At 55.7% G+C, this 22,043-nt stretch overlaps 8 protein-coding genes across 8 annotated transcripts; 5 read left to right on the top strand and 3 right to left on the bottom strand.

Annotated features, from left to right (window-relative positions):
- Nucleotides 1–932: 932 nt before the first annotated feature.
- Nucleotides 933–2,922, top strand: CCM_07041 (uncharacterized protein; the record flags this gene model as incomplete). Its single annotated transcript, XM_006672179.1, has 4 exons — nucleotides 933–1,032; nucleotides 1,187–1,373; nucleotides 1,794–1,864; nucleotides 2,210–2,922. The coding sequence occupies 4 exons, from the start codon at nucleotides 933–935 to the stop codon at nucleotides 2,920–2,922; spliced, it is 1,071 nt and encodes a 356-aa protein (XP_006672242.1).
- A 1,014-nt stretch (nucleotides 2,923–3,936) lies between these two features.
- Nucleotides 3,937–5,580, top strand: CCM_07040 (uncharacterized protein; the record flags this gene model as incomplete). Its single annotated transcript, XM_006672178.1, has 2 exons — nucleotides 3,937–4,341; nucleotides 4,408–5,580. The coding sequence occupies 2 exons, from the start codon at nucleotides 3,937–3,939 to the stop codon at nucleotides 5,578–5,580; spliced, it is 1,578 nt and encodes a 525-aa protein (XP_006672241.1).
- Nucleotides 5,581–6,721: 1,141 nt separating this feature from the next.
- CCM_07039 (N-acetylglucosamine-phosphate mutase) lies at nucleotides 6,722–8,390 on the bottom strand (the record flags this gene model as incomplete). The annotated part of the gene is made up of 2 exons (XM_006672177.1): nucleotides 6,722–7,600; nucleotides 7,632–8,390. 2 exons carry the CDS (start codon nucleotides 8,388–8,390, stop codon nucleotides 6,722–6,724), a joined length of 1,638 nt encoding a protein of 545 aa, XP_006672240.1.
- Nucleotides 8,391–10,220: 1,830 nt separating this feature from the next.
- On the top strand, nucleotides 10,221–13,848 carry CCM_07038 (Rho GTPase activator (Lrg11), putative; the record flags this gene model as incomplete). Its single annotated transcript, XM_006672176.1, has 2 exons — nucleotides 10,221–10,493; nucleotides 10,696–13,848. 2 exons carry the CDS (start codon nucleotides 10,221–10,223, stop codon nucleotides 13,846–13,848), a joined length of 3,426 nt encoding a protein of 1,141 aa, XP_006672239.1.
- Nucleotides 13,849–14,877: 1,029 nt separating this feature from the next.
- On the bottom strand, nucleotides 14,878–15,987 carry CCM_07037 (C-3 sterol dehydrogenase/C-4 decarboxylase family protein; the record flags this gene model as incomplete). The annotated part of the gene is made up of 1 exon (XM_006672175.1): nucleotides 14,878–15,987. The coding sequence occupies one exon, from the start codon at nucleotides 15,985–15,987 to the stop codon at nucleotides 14,878–14,880; it is 1,110 nt and encodes a 369-aa protein (XP_006672238.1).
- A 915-nt stretch (nucleotides 15,988–16,902) lies between these two features.
- CCM_07036 (uncharacterized protein) lies at nucleotides 16,903–18,342 on the top strand (the record flags this gene model as incomplete). Its single annotated transcript, XM_006672174.1, has 1 exon — nucleotides 16,903–18,342. One exon carries the CDS (start codon nucleotides 16,903–16,905, stop codon nucleotides 18,340–18,342), a length of 1,440 nt encoding a protein of 479 aa, XP_006672237.1.
- A 782-nt stretch (nucleotides 18,343–19,124) lies between these two features.
- Nucleotides 19,125–20,108, bottom strand: CCM_07035 (High mobility group, superfamily; the record flags this gene model as incomplete). The annotated part of the gene is made up of 2 exons (XM_006672173.1): nucleotides 19,125–19,526; nucleotides 19,593–20,108. 2 exons carry the CDS (start codon nucleotides 20,106–20,108, stop codon nucleotides 19,125–19,127), a joined length of 918 nt encoding a protein of 305 aa, XP_006672236.1.
- An 816-nt stretch (nucleotides 20,109–20,924) lies between these two features.
- CCM_07034 (proteasome component PRE4) lies at nucleotides 20,925–21,862 on the top strand (the record flags this gene model as incomplete). Its single annotated transcript, XM_006672172.1, has 3 exons — nucleotides 20,925–20,954; nucleotides 21,026–21,176; nucleotides 21,255–21,862. 3 exons carry the CDS (start codon nucleotides 20,925–20,927, stop codon nucleotides 21,860–21,862), a joined length of 789 nt encoding a protein of 262 aa, XP_006672235.1.
- Nucleotides 21,863–22,043: the final 181 nt, after the last annotated feature.

The following is a 22,043-nucleotide window of genomic DNA, read 5'->3' as shown; positions in this document are numbered from 1 at the left end:
AGCCTAACGGCGAGGGGATGGTTGTGATCCGGGGCCGCACAAGCCCTAGTCTAGTTCTATATTTCTTACATTGGGGTGGTTCCCTGGCTTGGCATTGGACAAAAGAGGCCTGCGATGTAGTATTACTACTGACTACGAGAGTTCTCGTGAGATCAAGGAAAGCTTCGCGAACCAGAAACATTGTTTCTAGGGGTTACCAAATTGTGTGTGCCGGAGCGACTGCCAGGATCGGCTTCAATGACACGCGAACCGCCGGAGGCTTTCATCAGCATGTATCTTGTATCGTCACGTTGCTCGGCTGTCCGAGATGAGCCGCTTTTAGTTAATCAATGAAGTGGAGCACGAATTTCGTTTAATTAGGCAAGATGGGATGAAAAAAAAAGAAAAACGGACGGCAATTCGTCTTTCAGACCGACGACCCCGGCGCCGCCTCCGTGAGACCCCTGACAAGTCAACCAACGAATGCAGGGGCCATTGTCTTTTTTAAGATCCTGACCCCCAAGGTCCGTGATCGGCGAGATCCGGTGAACTAAGAATAGCTTGTTTTTTTTTCTTCTCTACTTTTGAGGGGGCGACGATGCACCGCCGCACGCTCAGTGCGCCGCTTGAAGCTGGGCATGGCCATGATGCTCGGCCTGCTACCATTTCAGCACTAAAATATATCACAATCGGCAAACGTCTTCTGTTCGTATTGTGATCAAAGTACTACCAATAAGCCAAAAAGTCGAGCAGTTGTAACTAGGGATGCTGCAACGACCTAGCACCGGTTGGTGTAGGTAAAAATGCGTCGGGCAGTATCCGTAGGAACATGCCGTCGACAGCCGCATGTTTTCTCGCGAATATCGAACCGTCTTGCCAAGGTTCCAGTCTGCCGCACAGGATCCCGCTCCTTCATATAAAAGGCTGAATAAACTCTTCATACCTGTCATAAAATGCCCATGTACGGATACTCACACCTCTCAGCTCTGCACAAGGCGAACATGGTCTCAGCGCCACCTCCCGAGAAACGATTCATCATTTTCTGCTCTCGGGGTACATAGTTATCCCCGTAGTTTTCCTTTTCCCTTTTCTCCAAGTACGGAGTAGGGCTAGTTTTGGGGGGTGGCTATAATTTCTTTTTTTCCAGACCCGACTTCCTTTTTCCAGCTAACTACCTGCAGCTTTCGTCGCCGGTGGCGTTCTACAGTCTCCAAAAAATCAATAGTTCACGAGTTCACGAGGAGGCAAGGCCGCCCTTGCTCCGAGTGGCTTGACGCTGACATATGGGAGGAATATGCTGCCGTCTCCGACCATGATGCGGCGCATTTGTGGGCTTCTTTGCAGGGTTGGTCGCAGCTGGTTTTTCTCTTTGATGAGTTTGAGATGGCGGGACGGTATGGCAGCAACCAAAGTTGTTCATTTGTAAGTGGGAGGCTTCTCAAGATGCTGGCATAGCGAGTCGTGACACAATGAACCGCCGGTCACTGACATTTGGGTTGAGTAACTCATTATTCCATGTATTCTTATTCCCTATCTTATTCTGAATATATTCTGCTTCTCTACATATTTCTTGTTTTCTATTCGACAGTTAGTCCTTGCAATGAGATGGTTGACTACGGATAGTACTGCACACCACCACGCCGCCCGCCGCCACCGTTTTGTGTCATCACACACACAAGGGATAGACGCCGTACTTCTGCACAATTGACTGGACAGTCTCAGCCCGGCAAGGTTCATCGTTCCCGACGGCAGTCCCGCCAGTTGGCGTAATATAACTTCACCACCCCGTCCCTTTTTGCTCTGCTACTGGGCAGCGGAAGACCTTGCTCACCCTCGCGCATCTTGGCAAGAGAGGAAGACAAGGCAACACTCTCATCTCTCATCGGCTTGTCTCCAAACGGATATTTGCTGACTGCCAGCCGCTAGCGTCGTCCGAAGCGGCGCGGGTCTAGGAGAATCGCGCACTGTCTGTGCGAGGCCGGCCGGCAACCGCCCCTGGTGCAGTCGGGCCATCGTTTTATTACCTTTCCTCCTGGCGCCGTGTCTTCATCCGCAGTCGATCCCTCGTCTGGTCTTTTCTGCTCAACAGTTTTCCTTTTCTCGTCTCTCGTCTCTCGTCTCTCGTCTCTCGTTTCGTTTTGCTGTCGTTTACCTCGACACAGCCACTCTGCATATTGTCTCCTGTCCTGTGAGCGAAAACTACGTTGGTGTACTAGAATCGCACCTACAGACTACACCCTAGACAGTGTCGCAGCTGTCGATCATTTCCTGGTCTACCTGCGGGCGTCTGATCCATCAAGCAGACCAACACGTGCCGGTGAACTTGATCTCGGTCGTGGCGCTGTATACCGTGCTATCGGCAAAACTTACCGGAGAAAAAAAAAACACCGGACCTCTGTTCAGATGGTACCGCAGAACATGAGCCCTCCAAACGGTCCTCGAAGCATGCCACCACGACAACCAATGCACCGGCCCTCCCAGTCCACCTCAAGCAACCAGGGCTCCGACAACCACGTGGCGCCGCGCAGCAGCAGCACCACTGAGCGACCGTCCTTGACCAAGCAAGTCGGCAGCAGCAGCAGCAGCGACAAGAGGACGTTCCTCCGCTCGGTCAAGACGTGGCTGTCGGTCAGCGAGCCGTCGGCGCAGGCAATGAAGACGCAGAAGCGCGAGACGTTTCGCAAGCACGGCATCGACCCCCGGGACCCGGCGGCGGCGGCCAAGATGCACCTGCCGCTGGGCACGCTGCCGGCGGGCGCGACGACGTCGACGTCGGGGCCGACGCCGGAGAAGCGGCTGGCGAGGGAGCTGGCCCGGGATCGGCCGACGGCGTACCGGAAGCACGGTGGGGAGTCGATGCAGTCGGTATCGAGCGGCGGGTCATCGTCGAGCGCGGCGCCGAGCATTCGGGAGCTCAACCAGGTGGCGCCGTGGGAGAATTGATCGCGAGTGGTGTTGTGTTTGCGAGGAACCTGTGCGTCATTGGGGGAAAAGGGGCGCAATCGCGATGGCGACCGAATCGGGGCATGTAGTGGTGACAACAGGTCGGTGTGTATTTTTACTTGGATACCCGCCTGGTAAGGCTTTTTGATATATTTATTGATTAATCCATTGCACCCGTGCATTCGCATGACGTGAGGGGGTGTACGACCCATCTACTGTTTGTCGATTCACATTGCGTTATCTCTTTGTGTCGCTCCATAGCATGAAGATGTCGAGGCAGAGTAGGCTCTTGGCATGAACCCCGAGGTTTCTCGAGACAAATTTCAAACGAGACTTGGAGATTATTCATGAAAAGTCGAAAATGACCAAGGCAGAGGGCCGCTAAGAGGCGCGCTAACAAGCTGCCTGAATCCAACTCAATCGCCCCGCTGTACCCTGATTGGCTCCCGAGCTGTAGGTACCGTAATAAATATCGAGTTGGACTTGGCCATCGAGATCGAGAGACTGGAGCCCTCGAGCCCTCGAGCCCTCGAGCAGCATTGTGGCCAGTCCAGTCAAGGTAGCGGAGAGCAAGCTCGGCGACAGTGCCCAAAGACGAAGGTCGGATGGTTTACTACACGGACAAATCAATTCCCGCTTGCTACAAATGCCCCGACCTTGTCTTTCTGCCCGCACCCGTTTTTACAGACATTAGTCTGCCGACAGCGAACGGTCCCCCCACTCCGGGCGAATGACGTCTACACTTCTGTCCAAGAGCCTGTTTCCGCGCAGCTCGCCGGGAGGGAACCCAGGATCAGCAACGGAAACCTTAATGTCCCTACCTCTTCTTTCTTTTCGAGTCTAGCTTGCCAGCCGTTGTCCATCTCACACCTTTACATATACATTGCGATATATCGCCATTGGCATCCATCACTGTATATCGCCGTTGGCATCCATCACTGTACGCTGTTAGCAGCTCCATCGGCGCGCCCACCCTCGTCCAACGCAAAACATCCCCACGACACGCAATTCATCATGCCGCAGTCCGTCAAGAGCACGGATCGCTCCCGCGGCGCCCCCTCCGCCGCCGACGATGACGACGTCAACACGCTGCCCCCCGACGAGCACACGCGGCTGCTGCCGAACCGCGTCGACTCGAGCCGCGGCATGCTCACCCCCGACGACCCCGCCGTCACGCCCTACAACCTCTGGAGCATCCGGCTCCTGCGCTGGGCCACCGTCGTCCTGGCCCTCGTCACCTTTTTCTGGTGGGTGCTCGTGCTCGTGTCCACGTTTGCGACGCTGCCCGGCTTCCACATCCGCGGCGGCGGCTTCTACGCATACGGCTTTGCCAGCCTCGCTCTCGCCAATGTGCTCTTTACCCTCGTCTTTTTTGAGATTCCGTCGCGCTCGGTCCGGATTCTCTCTCTCGTCATGGCGGTATGTGGGATTTTTTTTCTTTCTCTTTTGGCATGGAGAACAAGCAAAAGCTAACTCGCACACAAGTTTGTCCTCACGGTCGACATGATTATCCTGCTGGCCGTCCAAAAGACGCGCGCTGAAGAGGGCTGGGTCGGCATCGTCAGCGTCGTCTGGGCGCTGCTGCTCAGCCTCTGGACCATCCTCGTCGACCGCACCGTGAAATGGGGCAAGGCCGAGGAGGAGGAGCGCCTGACGGGCCGCGCCGAGACGCGCCGCACGCTCGGAGAGTGGCTCGCCGTGCTGCTCTCGAGCGCCGGCTACGTGCTCATGGTGGTGGCGTCGGTGCTCATGGCCCTCACCATCGTCCTGCGCGCCCTCGACGCCAAGTTTGCGGCCCCCGGCGCACTGCACTGGGTCGACGGCGGTAAGTACCGCATCCACGTCTACTGTCGCGGCAACGCCACGGCCGCAGCCGGTGGCCGCCAGACGACTGTGCTCTTCGAGGGCGGCGAGCGGCCCGTCGAGGACGGCCTCTGGCGCTTCGCCGACGAGGCCCTCGACAGCGGCTCCATCGCCCGGTACTGCTTCGCCGACCGCCCGGGCATCGCCTGGTCCGACGCCGCGCCCTCGCCCCTGTCGGCGGGCTTCGCCGTCGATGCCCTGAGTGAGGCGCTCGCGGCCGCCGGCGAGCGCGGGCCGTGGGTGCTCGCCAGCGCCGGCGTCGGCTCCCTGTACGCCCGCGTCTTCTCGGCCCGCCACGGCCGCGACGTCCGCGGGCTGCTGCTCGTCGACCCGCTGCACGAGGATCTGCTCGGCCCGCTGGCCTCGCCTGCCCGCGGGCTGCTGCTCTGGCTGCGCGGCATCGTCTCCCCGCTCGGGCTGGACCAGCTGCCGGGTGCGCTCTTCCAGGGCCGCACCAGCCAGGACCGCGTCTACGGTCGCGCCGTCCAGCAGACGAGCAAGAACATCTTTGCGCGCCTGCAGGAGAGCCTCGTGCTCAACTCCTTTACCCGCCGCGACGTCGGCAGCAGCCGCCAGATTCAGGACCGCACCGTCCCCCTTGTCGTCGTCAGCTCCGGCCAGCACGTCAAGGGCGACGGCGCCTGGGAGGCCAAGCAGCGCGACCTGACCAAGCTCACCGACGAGCTGCTTCACTGGGACATTGTCGACGACGCCCCCCCGCACGTGTGGAAGACGGCAGCTGGGCGGGACAAGATGGAGTCGAGGCTGAGGCAGCTGTTGAAGAACAAGGCGTAGAAAACCTGGCTCTTTTTTTTTTGAGGGGGGGCAGCAAGCACAGTTTGAATTTTGGAAATTTTCTTCTTCTCTTTCTCTTTCTTCTCTTCTCTTCTCTTCTCTTCTAGCTCTTATTCCTTTTGCCTTGTCGTGCGGGCGTGCTTTTACACCATGTGGGAGCCAACCAAGACTAGGCTATTCGGCGGCACCACGATGATGTTAGGGTAGGCAGTAATAATGATGAGTCGATAATAACGACGCGCTGTCCAGTTTCGATCTGTTTATTCGAGTGGATCCATACGAGAAACTGAAACATAATCACTGCATCACCACAGTGATTTTCGGGGGCCATTGTTGAACGAGCAAAGGGTTAGGCCACTAGTTAAATAAGTGCGTTTCCCGTCCAGCTATATTTAGTAACACAATGATCACTGGCTTGCCGAAGCGTCAAGCCGGCAGGGCGTTCAAGAAAAGACGCACTGTATACAGATTACTCAGCCTCATTTGGACCATGTATGTAGTTACGGAGTTATTCACCCGTCATTATCGGGTCGGGTAGTCACCCGAGAAGCAACGCAAACTGTATACATGGATGTGCAGGGAGGGGGTCCAGGGAGTAAATTGCGGCAGCCGCAAACCAAAAAAAAACATAGGTACGTAATAAAACAACTAGGAAAAATAGGTGGATGATTACCAAGAAGAATCGCTCCCGTCTCAAGTAGCACGCACGTGTATGACTGGTGTTACTTGAATCCACGTGTACTTCAGAAACGGATGCGGCGTTGCATTCTTTGTTGTGCCTAAAAAAAGTGATTGAATCACCAGCCCAGATCTTTCTAGAGCAATTTTCCAAAAGGATCCGGCGGATGCGCTAACAGGGCCTTGCGGCGTCCAGCCCTACTTGGATGTGTATAGTTGCAAAACAAAAAGTACATGCAGCCTTTGTAGATACAGATGTATTTCTTCTACTCGTCATTGTAAAGCGCTACCTACTTGCAGAAAAAAGAAAAAGGATATAAATGATTTGCCCAACGCAAAATGTTTTGTTCAAGCTTTTCATCCTCCTTTTTGGGTGCCATTACATGGGCACTATGGGCAAAGCCGCCATGCTTTGCTTCATATTCATCAAATGCTTTCCAAACTTATCAAGAGCTACCATCTCCTAAGAACCAAACTGCTTGACAATCTGTGCGACCTTGTTGGCCAACTCATCTGCCTCGGCACGCGAGGCAGCCTCCGCGTAGACGCGGCAGGCGTTCTCGGTGCCACTGGCACGAGCAAAGGAGCGCGCCGACGTGTATTTCCTAACACACTCGTCAATGGCATCCTGGGCCCCATCCGGTTTCGCCAGGCGACGCTCGGCATCCGTGGCCTCAAAGGCATCCTTGTTGGCCACCTCGACACGGACCAGGCGGTTGGGGAGATCGGTGTATGTCGTGGACCAATCCTTCAGAGTCCAGCCCTTGTGGGCGAGGACGACTTCGACCATGAGCATGTCCGAAATGGCGTCGCCCACAGTCTGGTTAATCAGGTCAGCAATGGCGGACAGGGTCTCGAGGGCGTCCTTTTGAGCTGGGGACTGGGGTTCCTTGGTGCTAAATAGACGCAAGGCATCCTGCGAAAATACAACGGTACCGTGACCATTGGCCTCAAAGTATACGCCGATATCGTACTGGCAGGCGGCGTGGTGCAAGTGCTTAACGCCAGTGGGGGTAAAAACTACCGGAAGCTGCAGAAGCTTCTCGATATACTTGGTGCTGGCGCCGTTGGCGTATGCCGTCTGAATAACTCCGATGCGGAGATCATCTGCAAGACCGGCTGAGCGGACAAGCTCTCCAATGAAAGAAGCGCACAGAGAAGAAATACGGTCACCGTCCAGCATAAAGAAGCCGGTGTCGGGATCAATCCAGTAGTAGATGAGACGGTCAGCGTCGCCGTCAAACGAGCAGCATCTAACGCCAGGCACAGGCTTGGGGTTGGGAGGGTTGCGCTGCCTCGTCTTGACAAAGTCGGCACCACACTGAACAATCAGCATCGATGACTATGGTTTATGAAATCACGTATTTACTCACGTCAAGGTTTAGAACTTCCGGCCGCAGCACATCGTCGTTGACGACCTTCACGTCAAACCCTGTGATACCCTTGGGAATGATCTTGAGAAGCTCGGAAAACTTGGGTCCACCAACACCGTTGGCGCAGTCGACAATAAGCTGGCCTTGAATCTTACGTCCACGCAGAGCACGTACAAAGGCCTCGGAAAGCTTCTCGTAGTACCCAGCCTCGCTGACTTTGCCGTAAGACTTGGGCGTGCCCTCGGTGTTAATACAGCGAACCAGGTAGTGCAGCTGGGGGGTGGTGAGGATCTTAAAGTCGGTGTGTTCCGTTCCGGTGGCGTCGAGGGCGTCAGCCAGCGCAGAAACAAGGCCGTGGCCGGAAGGCCGAGTGTCTCTGCCGTAGATGACACGGCCAGGAGCTCCGAGGTCGATCTTGAGCTGGGTGGCGAGGCCCTTGTAGGTGTTGAGGAGCTCCTGATCGGTGGCGCAGTTGACAAGCTTAGTAGCATACGCCTCCCACTCTTGCTCAAGCATTTCGCCCATGGGGTCGACAATCTTGACACCATTATCGGGAGCGGGGTTGTGGCTAGCAGTAATCATGACACCGATGGCCTGGCTGTTGAGCTTGCGACTCCGCAGGCCCGCAAGCAAGCCGACGCGGAAGCTGACGCTGGGGAGCAGGTCAGCCTTCATGCGGAAGCCAGCCGTGCCGTACTTGTAGACATGACCAGCGGTGATGGGGTATTTGGCAGAAGCTGCGAGGATCTTTGCATCCATGGCTGCGAGAGATGGTTTTGTGGCAGCAGTATGTCGAAGTCGGGGTCGATGAGTGGGACGGGAACAGCTGGCGCGGGGTTTTGGAGGGGTAACAAGGTACTGAGAGCTACGGAACGACGGCACAATTAGCAAAAAGGGTCCAGAAGGGGCGCGGCCGATGCAGTCGGGCAAAGTACAAGATGCTGTGACTCACAAAAAGCGAGGGGAATTAGATAGACGAGAGATGGAGGAAAACAAAAGTTTGGAGGAGGAGAAACGTGGACCCGGCTGTTGGCTGGCAGGCCGGATTCGACAGGCTCCACGCCCCCAGAAAGCCACAAGAGACGGCGAGAATAGCAACAGGCTAGTTACCTGCGGCAGGCGTATTTCAGTACTGGGTACTGGTAGTGAGGTAATAGTGCCGCAGCAAGCATTAGTTTAGTAGAGGCGGGAGGGTCCTGGGCATGACCTCTGTGGCTGTTGTCCTGACCCACACGTTAATGCAAGTCGAGCAAGTACAAGTTGAAAGCTGAACAAGCTGCTCGTTACATACAAGATGGTTTCTGTCAAAACTGTAATGAGTACAGTCATTCGAATAGCGTCGTCTTAACTTTCGTATTCCATCTAGATGCCCCGTCCACTATCTAGGTAGCTTCTCACTAACACGGCACGCGCAGAGGAGACACCCAAGCAACCAAGCAAGGTAAGCTAAACTAGCGAAGCAACAGCCTGTAACACGCCGCGTACCCACAACACCAAGCGGGCTGGCTAGGTACTGAAGCAGTGAAGGCCCAATCCCGTATTCTCAGTCTGGACCCCTGCAATACTGTATTCGTCCTCTTTCAGGCGCAGAGTACATTTCCAGAACCCCTCGTGCGTTTTGTGGTGCTGTATTTACTCCGTAATACCTATAGTTAGAGTACTAACTAAGGAGTGGTGTTATTACATAGGGCGGCCGGGTCAGCCCAGCCTCAGCAGTCACAAATGCCGACCTGACCACTGCCTCATTTCACCACGGCTGCCAGGTTGATACACAGGTATGTTCTCCTTCAGATAGATTGCCTGGAAATTACAGAGCACATTTGCGCCACTGCAGCCAGGCACCAGCACCACACCTCACCTAACCTTGTGGCTAGTGCTGGCAGTCAGTCGTGGTACTCTGTAGGTAGTTTAGTAGTGCTGGCTCGTGGCTTGACAAAGAAGCCAACTTGTCGCTCTCTCTCTGGCTCTCTCTCACCTCCAGAACGCACCACCCTTGGCACACCCCCCTCCCTCTCCTCCTCCCCAGCCTTGATTCCTCGACCCCCATCATCCACCAACCTTTTCTCAAGTTTACATGTTTCAATCTCGCCTATTTGTGCACAAAGGCATCTTGGCCCATTTGCACTCTCGCTCCCGCGCCATATCTTAATCACCTTGCCCTAGGTACTTACCCTGGCCCATTCGATACCCGCGTTCCCTGTTCTCGTCACGCGAACCACCCACGCCGCGCAAACCTTCCAACGTCCTTCTTTTTTTCCCCTACGACCGACTATCTACTTATTTATTCCTCTCGCCCGACCAGCACCTCGATCCGCCTACCTTATGATTAAATCCCAATATTCGCAATTGGCATTTAATACCCCCAACTTCCTATTACTCTCCCTCTGGCGCCCCCAGCCGAGCAGATGCAGACCGCTCCGTCACTAACCCCTCTCTGCACCCATCTTGAACCAGTTTCGCGCTGAACCGACGCGAAGAAAAAAGCACAAATTGAGGAGAAGACGAGTCTTTTAGCTTTTTCCCACTGCAACCGCTCGCATCGCTGGGCGTGGCGTTTCTTGATATCGCTGCGCTTGGATGCCAGTCAACATGGCATTCGATTCACCAAATGGGCTACCAGCCGATCTGGCCCATGGCGACAACAACCAACCCGCCTTCGATGCTGACGACAAATCCTGGCAGACTGCCGGCCGACAGACTCCCGACAGCAACCACAAGCTGAGGCTCACGAATTCCAATCCAGGCCCCGCGTCCCTGCCTGGCTCGTTACCCGCTGGCGCCCCCTGGCACGATGAGCCGCCTCGCAAGAGCAGCGAGAGAAACAGGTCGCGCCAGAGAAGCGGTCGCTCCACCAGCGGCCAGGTGCGTACTTGCAAAAAGTGTGGTGAGCCCTTGACCGGCCAATTTGTCCGTGCACTCGACGGCACTTTTCATCTCGACTGTTTCAAATGCAGAGTATGTTGCTTCCAACCTAGCTTGAGGTGTTGACGCGAACGCGCGCGTCAACCACCACCTTTTGCTCCCCAACCACTGCGCTGGCAACCGGTCAACTAACCACGCGTAGGACTGCGGCGAAATTGTAGCCTCAAAATTCTTTCCTGCCGACGACGAGAACGGCGAGGGTCAGTACCCCCTCTGCGAAACCGACTACTTTCGACGGCTCGGCCTGCTTTGTTTTCAGTGCGGCGGCGCCCTTCGCGGTTCATACATAACGGCTCTGGACCGCAAATATCACGTCGACCACTTCACCTGCTCCATGTGCGAAACCATATTCGGCGCCCAAGACAGCTACTACGAACACGATGGCAACGTCTATTGCCACTACCATTACTCCACAAGATTTGCTCAACGATGCAATGGCTGCCAGACTGCTATTCTTAAGCAATTCGTCGAGATCTTCCGCAATGGTCAGAATCAGCACTGGCATCCCGAATGCTACATGATTCACAAATTCTGGAACGTTCGCCTCGGCCAGCCTTCAGACGATCCTCAACCGCCTCTCGACTTGGCCGACCCTGCTGACAGGGAGTTGATTCGCGTCGACGAGGAGCGCATGGAAGATAAAGTGTACCGCATATGGAGTGTATTGTCGACGTTTGAGGAATCGTCTGCAGCCTGCATCTCAGATATGCTGCTCCATGTCAGCAACGGATCCTATGTCGATGGTGTACTAGTGGCCCGGCGCTTCATCTGGCATGTTGAAATACTTTTCCGTTCGGCCGACAGGCTGGATCATCTCATTACTCAAAAGTCTGAAAAGGGTGAGGCGTCTTCAGCTCGTTTAGAAGCTCACATGCTAACGAAAACAGGTATGTCCTATGGGCGAGAGGCAAAGCTGCTTTGCAAAAAGATTGTATCCTTCTTTTCCCTTTTGTCAAAAACCCAGGACGCCGATGCGCGTAAACTTGGTGTCACCCAGGAACTTCTCTCACTTGTGACCGGCTTGGCACACTACCTCAAACTTTTGATCCGCATATGTCTGCAAGGTGCCTTGCGATTTGAACGCGAGACAAAATATAGCGACGGTCTTCATCAATTTCTTGATGACTTGAACGACTTCGAGTCCTTCAAGAATGACGAGTCAGTAAATATGATTGATGGTCGGCTCGCCGCCAAGGATTCGGATCACTGCGGTGTCTGCAGGCGATCTGTCGAGGACGAATGCGCGACTAGCAGCGATTATAGATGGCACTTGGCTTGCCTACGATGCTCAAGATGCGGCCGTGACCTTGGTCGTGCGCTCGGCGAAGCAACCTTTACCATCGCCGACCGCAAGATATCATGCACAAACTGCACGCCCCCACAACACCCTGACGCATCCCTACCACTCGAGCACGTGTCAAAGCTACAGCAATACGTGTTTCTACTCAAGGTAGCGCTTGCGCGACTGCTGGATATTCTCCGAAGTAATGGCACAATTCCATATGCTCCGGGTGAAAAGTCAGCCAACGGGCTTGGTCCCGAGCGTCCCAGCTACAGCGCAGACAACCGATCAAAGTCGTATTCTGCGGCGGGAGATAAGGAACATCATCGGGAGTCGACGTATGAAAATACGCTTAACGAGGTTCGGCGGCTTAGGAGCACGCGTCTCGATCGTCATCTTTCATCCAGCGTCAGACATGCCCGCACATCAAGAGTCCTGGATAACGATGGCCGTGGGCCCCGTGCTGAGTCGCCTGCCCAGAGTGACAACAGGCATGCGCCCCAAAACTCCACAGATATGATGTTTGGTCAGAATGATGCCATAACTCTCGACGATATTCCTCGCATTGTCGCCGTCGAGCAATCGAAAGAGCAGCAACAACGAGAATTAGCACAGGAATCCCGGCACCCTGCTATGGCCGATACTGGCATCGCCACACGTCATCAGAGAACCCTGTCCGCCAGCCAGAATCAGGATGTGCGTGGTGGTCGTGATCCATTCCAGCCTAGGCTAGTCCGTAAATTCTTCCCAGAGCTCTCTGCCCTCGAATACTTCAATGTACGTCATTTGGCTGTGCTTACGATGCAGCCGATGCTCGACTCCGAGTTTAACCTCGACGAGCTGCTCTCCTTTATCGAATCAAGGAAACAGCCTACATTTTGGAAAAACTTGGGCAAGGCTTTCAAGAACGACAAAAGCAAGAACGTGAAAAAGAAGGGTGTCTTTGGAGTACCCCTCGAGGTCATTATCGAGCGCGACGGTGCCGAATCGACGGACGGCGTCGGACCTGGCACCTTGCGCATTCCTGCCATTATCGACGATATTATTTCTTGCATGCGTCAGATGGATCTCTCTGTTGAAGGTGTCTTCCGCAAGAATGGCAACATCAAGAAGCAGCAAGAGATGGTTGATCGCGTCAACAATGAAGGCTGCGATCAAATCAACTTTGGGGATCAGCCAGTCATCCAGCTCGCCGCCATCTTGAAACGATATCTTCGTGATCTCCCGGACCCGCTGATGACACACAAACTCTATCGCCTGTGGACTGGCGCCGCCAAGATTCCTGATCTCGCCAAGCGCAAGCGGTGTCTGCACCTGGTGTGCTGCCTTTTACCCAAGAGCCACCGCGACTGTTTGGAAATTCTCTTTACATTCCTGAAATGGGCCGGCACCTTTCACCAGCTGGACGAGGAGCTTGGCTCCAAGATGGACGTCCGCAACCTTGCCACCGTCATTGCGCCTAACATTCTCACCAACGCCGCCAAGGCTCCTGCGCTGGACAGTGAAGCCATCTATGTGATTGACGCGGTCGAGGTCCTCATTGCCAACATTGAGGAGATGTGCCAGGTTCCCGACGATCTTCTTGCCCTGCTCAATGACCCGTACCTTTTCAGCAGTAGCACCGAGATCACAACCAAGGAAATCCTGAAGCGATACCAAGACCGCCGTGGACAGATTCCTGCTTCTGAATTCACCGAGGTGTTCAACCGCCCAGATATCTCCAGCCGCTCTCCGCCCAAGAGGGTAGAGACTGACCCGTCACTCTGGCAAGGCGAGCGTACAGTGCGCCCGGTGCAAGATGCGCCGCCGCACTATGCTCAGTCTAATCAGGGCACGCCGCCGCAAAGATGGCGCAACCCAGACGATCCTTCGCCATACCACAATACCAACTACAACCGCTCCGAGGGCCACCTAGCACAGACGGATCACAATCCGCGCGAGTGGCGCAACTCTGGCTGGCAGAAACAGCAACAGCAGCATCCCGGCGGGCTTGGCGTCGGAAATGATATCTGATCCTGAGAGTGTAGATCAGCAAAATGAAGAAGGTTTTGAAGCATCGATGTCTGATTTTGGTTTTACACGTTCGGCTCCTGTATTGCGCAGGAGCCGTAGGAGCCCGCGTGGCATTGCATTAGCCCTGGCGTTCATTGCATAGTGAAGGCAGGTTCGGTGGCTGAAAGCAGACACGATTCACGGAGGGAGATGCATGAAACTGTACCAAATGCGAGCTATCAGGCTCGGGTGAGGCTTTCTGCGGCTGTACCCGAATCGTGTACTGCTAGTTTCTGAGCCTACTTTTTGTTTGTTAGGATGCTTTTATTGTATACTGGTGTTTTTTGGTGGCGATGGAGGGTAAAGTCGGCGTGAAGGAGTCTCCTTTTCTCAACCAAAACAAAGTCGCTGAGAAGCGTCATGGGTGGCTGTGTTCGGCGAGACATGGTATTAATTGTCTTTCGCCAATGATTTTCTTTTGTTTTCTTTCTTATCTTTCTCTTCTCTTGGGGTGGCCGGCTTACAGAAAACGGTTTGATTATTTAGTCCCATCTATGTGAAAGATTCAGACTTATTAGCATAGCCATGCAGAAATGAAGTTTTCTTCTCCCCCCAAAAGATTTACTCGTCAGTTATTCTCTGTTTCTAGGTTTTATTTATACCTCTGCTGTCTCTTTTGTCCCTTTTCTTGTTAAGCGAGTTCTCATATTCTTTTTTGTCTGTAGAGTCTCAGTGGCACTGTGCTCATGGACGCTCCTAGATGCTGATAAAATTCACGGACTACACAGCCACTGATTTCACACCGTGGCAAGTGTGCAGGAGGCTTCTTTGTCAGTTGCAAAGCTACAAGTGCTACTCACGACTCTCTCGACTGAGATGGTATATCAAAGTCAGCACTTTGAATGGCATGTTGGGGCGCGCATAGAGATGGACAAGTTAAAAGGGTCGTTATATTACAGTTCGATTAGTTATAAGTTACAAGATGCATCTAACAAACACTTTTCAGACAACGTCCACGACCGACATGGCACACGGTTCGCCATAATGATATTACTTTTGCGCCTTTTCATTTTCCAGGAACCATTTCACGCCGCGGTCGACGCCTTCCTGCAGAGTCCACTGGGGCTCGTAGCCGAGCACCATCTTGGCCTTTGTGATGTTGTAGTACCTCGTCATGGTGGAGAGGATGGCGCGCTGCTTGGTAAACGTAGGCTTCTTCTGCACAATCGAGTTGAAGATTTCGCTCGCCATGCCGAGCAGCAGTGAGATGTCGCGGGAGATTTGCCAGACGCCAGCGGTGCCGGCGGGGTTGCCGGCGGCGCGCCAGACGGCGCGGGCAAAGTCCCAAAAGTAGACGGGCTCGTCGTTGGTGACGAAGAAGACCTCGCCGTCGACGCGCTCGTGGTCGAGCGGGGTGGTGGCGGCGGCGGCGGTGGCCAGCAGCAGGCGGGCGGCGAGGAGGTGGGCGTGGGCGACGTTGCCGACGTAGGTAAAGTCAAAGATGTTGTTGTTGTCGCCGAGCTGGACGTTGGACTTGCCGGTGCGGTAGGCGGCGAGCAGGCCGGCGAGGGCCTGGACGTCGCCCTCGCCAAAGATGCCGGCGGGGCGGATGGAGGCGGTGAGGAAGGCGGGCGTGGGGGCGGCGCGGTTGGCCTGGGTGACGAGCTCCTCGGCGGCGGCCTTTGTCTCGGAGTAGTACTCGAGCTGCTGGGGGGCGCGGATGACGGGCCAGCGCTCGTCGGCGTTGAGCAGGTCGTGCTGGAAGTCGCTGACGACGCTGGCCGACGAGGTGTAGACGAGGGCCTTGACGGCGGCCTTTTGGCAGGCCGCGATGACGGCGCGCGTGCCGTCGACGTTGACGCGGCGGAAGAGGTCCCGGTGGACGGCGTTGTCGCTGGCGACGGGCGAGGCCGTGTGGATGACGACGTCGGGGCGGATGTCGTCGAGCAGCGCCGCGAGCTTGGGCCCGTCGGTGATGTCGCACTCGTGGTAGGCAGCGTCGGGACGGCGGTGGCGGTCGCAGCGCAGGTCGACCGAGACGACGCGCCGGCAGTGCCAGTCGTCGAGGGCCTGGTTGACGATGTGGTGTCCGAGGAAGCCGTTGCCGCCGACGACGAGCACCGTGCCCAGATCAGCTTTGGGGGCGGAGCGGGCAGACATGGCGGGCGGGTTCGGTCGGGAGGGGTGGTGGATGGGATTGCGTTGAACGGGTATTGGGAGGAGGAAAGGGGTGTTTCTCTTCCTTGGCGGCGTTGGAGGAAGGTCGCTTGAAGCTGGATGTAGCAGTATGTGGTTATTATGTGATGTGGTGAACTGTTTAAGGGGTCCGGAGCTCCACTGCAAGGTGCAGATGAAAGATGAGGGGCGGCCAATCGCGAATCGAATTGGCGGGTTGATAACAGCGGGAGATTATTCCTATTTATACTTGTCATTTTCTTATTCGTCTTTTCATTCATACAATACAATACTTCCATCCAGTATTTCCCATCTCGTTAATTCCTACTCCGTACTACCTACTATTTTTACATACCTACCTAGGTATCTATTTGTCTATCTACCCTCACTACAGCCCCACTGTAGCCCGTCGCTGCCTGCCCTGCATCCACGCCTCAAAACCTAAAATTACTTCCGTGAACACTACTAGATCACTCACCATAACTCGCCGTGCATCCTTGACAAGACCACATTCGGCCGTCGGCTCAGCATCCCTGCCCGTCAGCCTTGTTCTCAACCTCGCGAGGCTGCGAATAGTGGTCTCTTTCTTCAAACGCCAACCCAATACACGCTGCTCACCGCTGCAACCTGTTGCCTGCCACTGAGCCCCAAACCACGTGTTACTGTACAAGTATCATCATCACCCACACCCCGCTGTGCATGCCGCACGTCTAAACGAGTTACACCACACAAAGCCGGGCCGGTGCGGCGGTGCCCAATCCTATTGCTGTCCAAAACAAAGCCACGGACCAAAAACGTTCTCCTTGCTCTTCTCTTCTCCCCCTCCAGTTTTCCTCTCCTCGTCGCCATGAATCGCAAAGCTCGTCCATTGCCACTGTTGTCCTACAAACACGCTCCATCATGGCCAGCCAGTCCTCTGGCGACGTCGAGATTCTAGTCCACGTTACCGCGCGCAGCAGGGTGTCCGACGATGCCACCTACCGCCGTCTCGCCGAGGCGTACCTGTCCTTTGCGCCAGGTAGCCGCGCCCACGTTACAATACCCAGCTCGCCCGAGCCACAGCAGCCGCCTCCGTCGCGGCAGTATGAGCACGACGAGGGTGGTTCCGCCGTGCTGCAGTCGTTTTGTTCCGACTCGCAGGACCTGAGCTTTCACGGGGCCCTCGATAACAGACACTCACCGCGCGTCGTCGCGGCAAGGACGTCGCCGACCACGCCGCCTCCTCATGTGCTGCGGGATGAGAATCCCACAACACCCACGACGGCGGTGCACCAGCTGCCCAGCCAGATTGCCGATTCATACCCAATGCCCGACTGCGACCTCTTCATCATGACTCCCACGCGAGTTTTGCAACGGTACATGGGCAGTCGACAGCCTGCCCCAATCTCTTCGGCACCACCCCCGGCATCATTACCCGCGCTCGTATGTGATGGCGACGGTAACGGCGACGAGGCAAAGCGTTTCAAGGTTGAGGACGAGGCCGTTGACGTCTATCAATCTTCCCCCATTCCTCCATCCGATTCAAGTGGTACCCACGAGAACAGGGAGAAGCGCCAGGCAACCATTCCCGTCACGCCGCTCGTATCAGAAGCCTCTCGAAAGCGCAGGGCTCCTGACCATGAAGACGACCACGACACTTCTGCACTAGACGTCACGCACATATCCAGCAGCATACCCGGCAGTAGTGCCTCCTCCGTCGTCGGGCTCCTCCGCGCTGAGTCTGATCCTCTGCCGTCCAAACGCATCCGCCAACTCGCACAAGACGCCGGCACGGTACCCCTCGTCCGTAGCGCCAGCGATAACAGCCACCAGCCTGTTCCTCCTCCCCGCAACACACCACTACCCTCCTCGTCCCTCTCCTACAACGCCCTCTCGCAGATCCCCTCCACCCATCCGTCGTCATCTTCCCTCTCCGTGCGGCCCCCGTCCCCGCCCGTCGGCGTCGACGACCTTGACCTCGCGAGCCTCGTGGCTCCCAAGTTTGCGAAGCTCGCGCATGACCTCGGCTCTCGTTACCGCCCGACCTTTCACCGCGGCGGTGACGGGGCCCTAGACCCCCTCGAGCGCGGCCACTGGCGCGTCGACTGTCAACACTGGCCGCCCGCGCTGCGCGCCGCGGCCTGGGACTTTCTCACCAAGTACGTCCGGAGCGGCCTCGCCGGCTGGGGCGTCTGGTGCCGCCGCTCTCCCGACGGCGCCACCATCAAGCTCTACGGCTGGGCGCACGTCGTCAAGCATACGTATCTGCTGTTGTACCTGGCTAGCGACCGGTACATCAAATCGACGGGCGCCCAGTGGTTTGACGCCGAGGGTCTGGTGGCAGTTGAAGTTTTGCCATGAGTTCAACCCTACGTGAATTTGTTTTCTTGACCTTTTCTCAAATTTACTCTGTTATTGGGCTGTGTGTGTTTTTTTCTTGCCGGTTACTCCTGCTTTCCTGACTATGTGTTTTACTGGAGTTATAACTCTTGGAGGTACTCTTATTTTTACAAGTTTCATTTGTTTTTCTCTTTGCTTTTGGGTCACTTGTTTCTCTGGTGTTTTTGATTGAGGCTTCCATAGAAGGACATCATGGGTGGTTTGGGAGTTGCCTTGAATTTCCATTACAGGTGTTACAAAACGGCTCGGCACTTTATTGACTGTAGGTGGCATAGGATGGAGTTGTTGGCAGTTTTCTTCATTACAATACAACAATTACCCCTAAATCACAAGTAAGATCCGTGACAAGGTACTCGCATTTTTTAATTAATAAATTTCGACGTGCAGCATAATTGTACATGGCCTTTTCCCACCGAGAATTCCACCAGCACATATGAAAGAGATACGCGAAACCAAAAACGAAAAACGAGAAAAAAACCCAAAAGGCCTGGCACTCCCTCCGTAGAAACAAATTAGAGGTTCCCTTTTCTCCTGATTTTACAAAAACAGTGACAACAAGATTGGGGAGAAGAGACTTTGCTTCCTCAACAAACGAAACCTCCTGTCGCAGGTAACACGTGCTCACAAGACGTACCTGGTCTTTTCTTCTATTCTTTCCACAGACAATTGCCACGGCAGCCTTGGCTACCCCCAATTGCTATCCCTTGAGCCATTTCGATAGTTTTACTTTGTGTCGCTGGCTCTTATAGGCCATTGGCGGCCCAGTAGGCCTTGCCCTTGGCGCGGAGGTCCTCGGTGGACTGGCGCATCTTCTCCAGATCCGCACTGGCGGCGGCCTTGAACTGCTGGCGCTCCGCCTCGGGGAGGGCCTTCCACTGCTGCGCGAGCTGGCGGAAGGCGTCGGTGGGCGAGGCGGCGGAGACCTGGTCGTGACGGGACTTGATGAAGAGCGAGTAGGCGCTGGGCGCGGCCTTGGGGAGGCGGTCGTCTTGCAGGAGCGCGGGGCGCTTCTTGTCGAGCTTGCGCGCGAGGCGGCGGCGGGCCAGGTTGGCCATGTAGATGGCCTCGGCCGGGTACGTCTCGATCCACTGCTTCAGGGCCTGCTTGTTGGTCGCGGCGTTTTCATGGGCGCGCTCGGTGAGACGCTACAAGGTACTAGTTAGCACACACATTTTGCACGTAAGCATGGGTAAACTCTAGGTCGAACGCACCGCCTTTTCGTGCTCAGAGAGGTTCTTGAACTCGACTGCCACGTCCTTGACCTTGTCCGTCAGGGACACACCGGTGCCGCGCGTCACGTTGTCGGCGAGGAAGACGGTCCAGAGATTGGACGGCTTGCCCTTGGGCGCCTTGGGCAGCGCCATCACGCGCAGCTGCGACAGCTGCTTCTTCTCCTTTTGCTCCGGCGTCAGCACCTTCTTCTTCTTGACCACGGGCTTCTTCTTGGCCGCAGGCTTCTTCTTCTTGGGCGCCGCGGCGGCCTTCTTCTTCTTCGCTGCGGGCTTCTTGGCGGCAGTCGTTGTCGTCTTTGCCTTCTTGGGCTTGTCGGACGCCGCCGTCGCGGGGAAGCGAACACGGGCGGACGCGGTGAAGCTTCGGGCAATGGGCGCGAGCCGGCGTCGCACGCGCGGCGCGGTGAAGATGGGAACAACAATACGGGAGGTGGTCGGGAAGGCTGCGGCGGACAGCGCGCGCCCCGCGGCGGCTCTGTTCAAGACGCTCAACATGGCTTTGTGATGGTGGTGATGGTGCTTGCAGATGTCGTGGGCTCGTGCTCCAGGTCCAGGAGAACTTCCCAAAGCGGTAAGCAGGTAAACAATCACACAATTAGGCTATTGGTGTAGCAGTGTAGACGGAAAGTGTGGGCGTAAATTGAATGGCTGCGAGTCGTAAATGCAAGATAGTTAGAGGATCCGAAAATGCCGATGACCGACCTGTTGTGTCTTGAACAGGTGATGGGATGCAGGGAAATGACGAAGGCTGGGGGGGCTGTTTCTGATTGAACGCGGATGCGGTCGCATGTCTCCCTTGACTCGCCAGGTACCTGTATTTGGCGGGACTTTGTGTGTGGGAGCAAGTAACCTGGCTGTCAACATAAACAGCTTCCGCGAGCGGGAAGCTACTTTGTATTCAGTACATAATATCTTACCACATTAGCGCGGCTTATAGCATGTACTGGCTACTTCAAAGCTCCAGTGGAAGCTCCCCGAGCTGTGCATCCAATGAGATCTGACCATTCTCCAGAGCTTATGTCATCCTCGTCCACGCTGAGCGGCGACGCAGGCTCCAGTGGACGCGCGAACACCGCCGTGCCTATCCGTAGCTGTTGAGCGCAGTAACGAGCACTTCCATTACACAAGGCCACCATCGTCAACGGCGTCAATTATCCATCTCCAAATCGACCGATCGCTTACTCTTCCGTTGTCTTCGACATCGACGAGCTAGCTACCCGTCAACCCGTCAACCTGTCAACCCCTCTTCAACAGCGTCGACGGTCACAACCACACACCACACATCTTTGAAGTACCATAGCATATTGCAAAATGGACCACCGCCCACAAGCATGGGGTCGTGTATGTGTCAATCCTCGCCCTTTCCGACGGACACTTCATCCTACGCGAATGCCGTGCTGACCTGTCCTTAGCCTAGAGACGACGTCTACGGCCCGTACAACCACTCCTACTTCCAAGAGAATACTGCGCCGCAATCGCACACACAGCAGCCGATTGTCACGGGCACGTCTGTGATAGGTATCAAATTCAAAGACGGTGTCGTCATAGCCGCCGATAACCTGGGTATGTGCCCTCTCTTGATCTGCAGCAGCAGTATACACACACGGGTGCCGACCTAGCTGACAATCCCTGCCTGTCCAGCCTCGTACGGCTCTCTCGCCCGCTTCACTGACGTCCAACGTATCAAGACGTTCCAGGGCAAGTCTGTCGTCGGCTTCTCGGGGGACGTATCCGACATGCAGTACATGGACCAGCACCTGACCGCCCTGGCCAACGACGAGCATTACAGCAACGGCGAGGAGCCCCGCCTTAACGCCGAAAACCTGCACCGCTACCTAGCCAAGATGCTCTATAACCGTCGCTCCAAGTTTGACCCGCTCTGGGTTCACATTCTCGTCGCCGGCCTCAACGACGACGGGCGCCCTTTTCTCGGCGCCGCCGACCTCCTCGGCACCACGTACACCAGCCCCTCGCTCGCCACCGGCTACGGTGCCATGCTCGCCCAGCCCATCATGCGCAAGCGGGTGCCGGACGAGGAGGCCGCGCAGGCGCTGGAGAAGGAGGATGCCATCCAGCTCATCAAGGAATGCATGGAGGTGCTCTATTACCGCGACGCGCGCAGCATGGACAAGTACTCCATGGCTGTCATCACAAAGGACGGCATCGACGTGTCGTACGATAATACCCTCGAGGCCCAGAGCTGGAAGTTTGCAGAGACCATCAAGGGCTACGGCACTCAGACAGTCTAATTTGGGTATAAGCGGGAGGGGGTAAGGCTGGTAGTCTTGTCCTGCACCTAGGTGTGGCTTGGCAGCAAGGCAAATGTATCTAGAGCCATAGAACAATGAAAGTGTACCAACAGACAGTTCATTCTCCGCTGGGCAATACGTGTGTAACTCAGTAGTCACGCTGGTCAGGGTATAACCTCCA

This window comes from Cordyceps militaris (assembly GCF_000225605.1).
Source record: "Cordyceps militaris CM01 unplaced genomic scaffold CCM_S00005, whole genome shotgun sequence".
Taxonomy (NCBI): Eukaryota; Fungi; Ascomycota; class Sordariomycetes; order Hypocreales; family Cordycipitaceae; genus Cordyceps; species Cordyceps militaris.
This window is presented reverse-complemented; position numbering and strand designations above follow the sequence as displayed.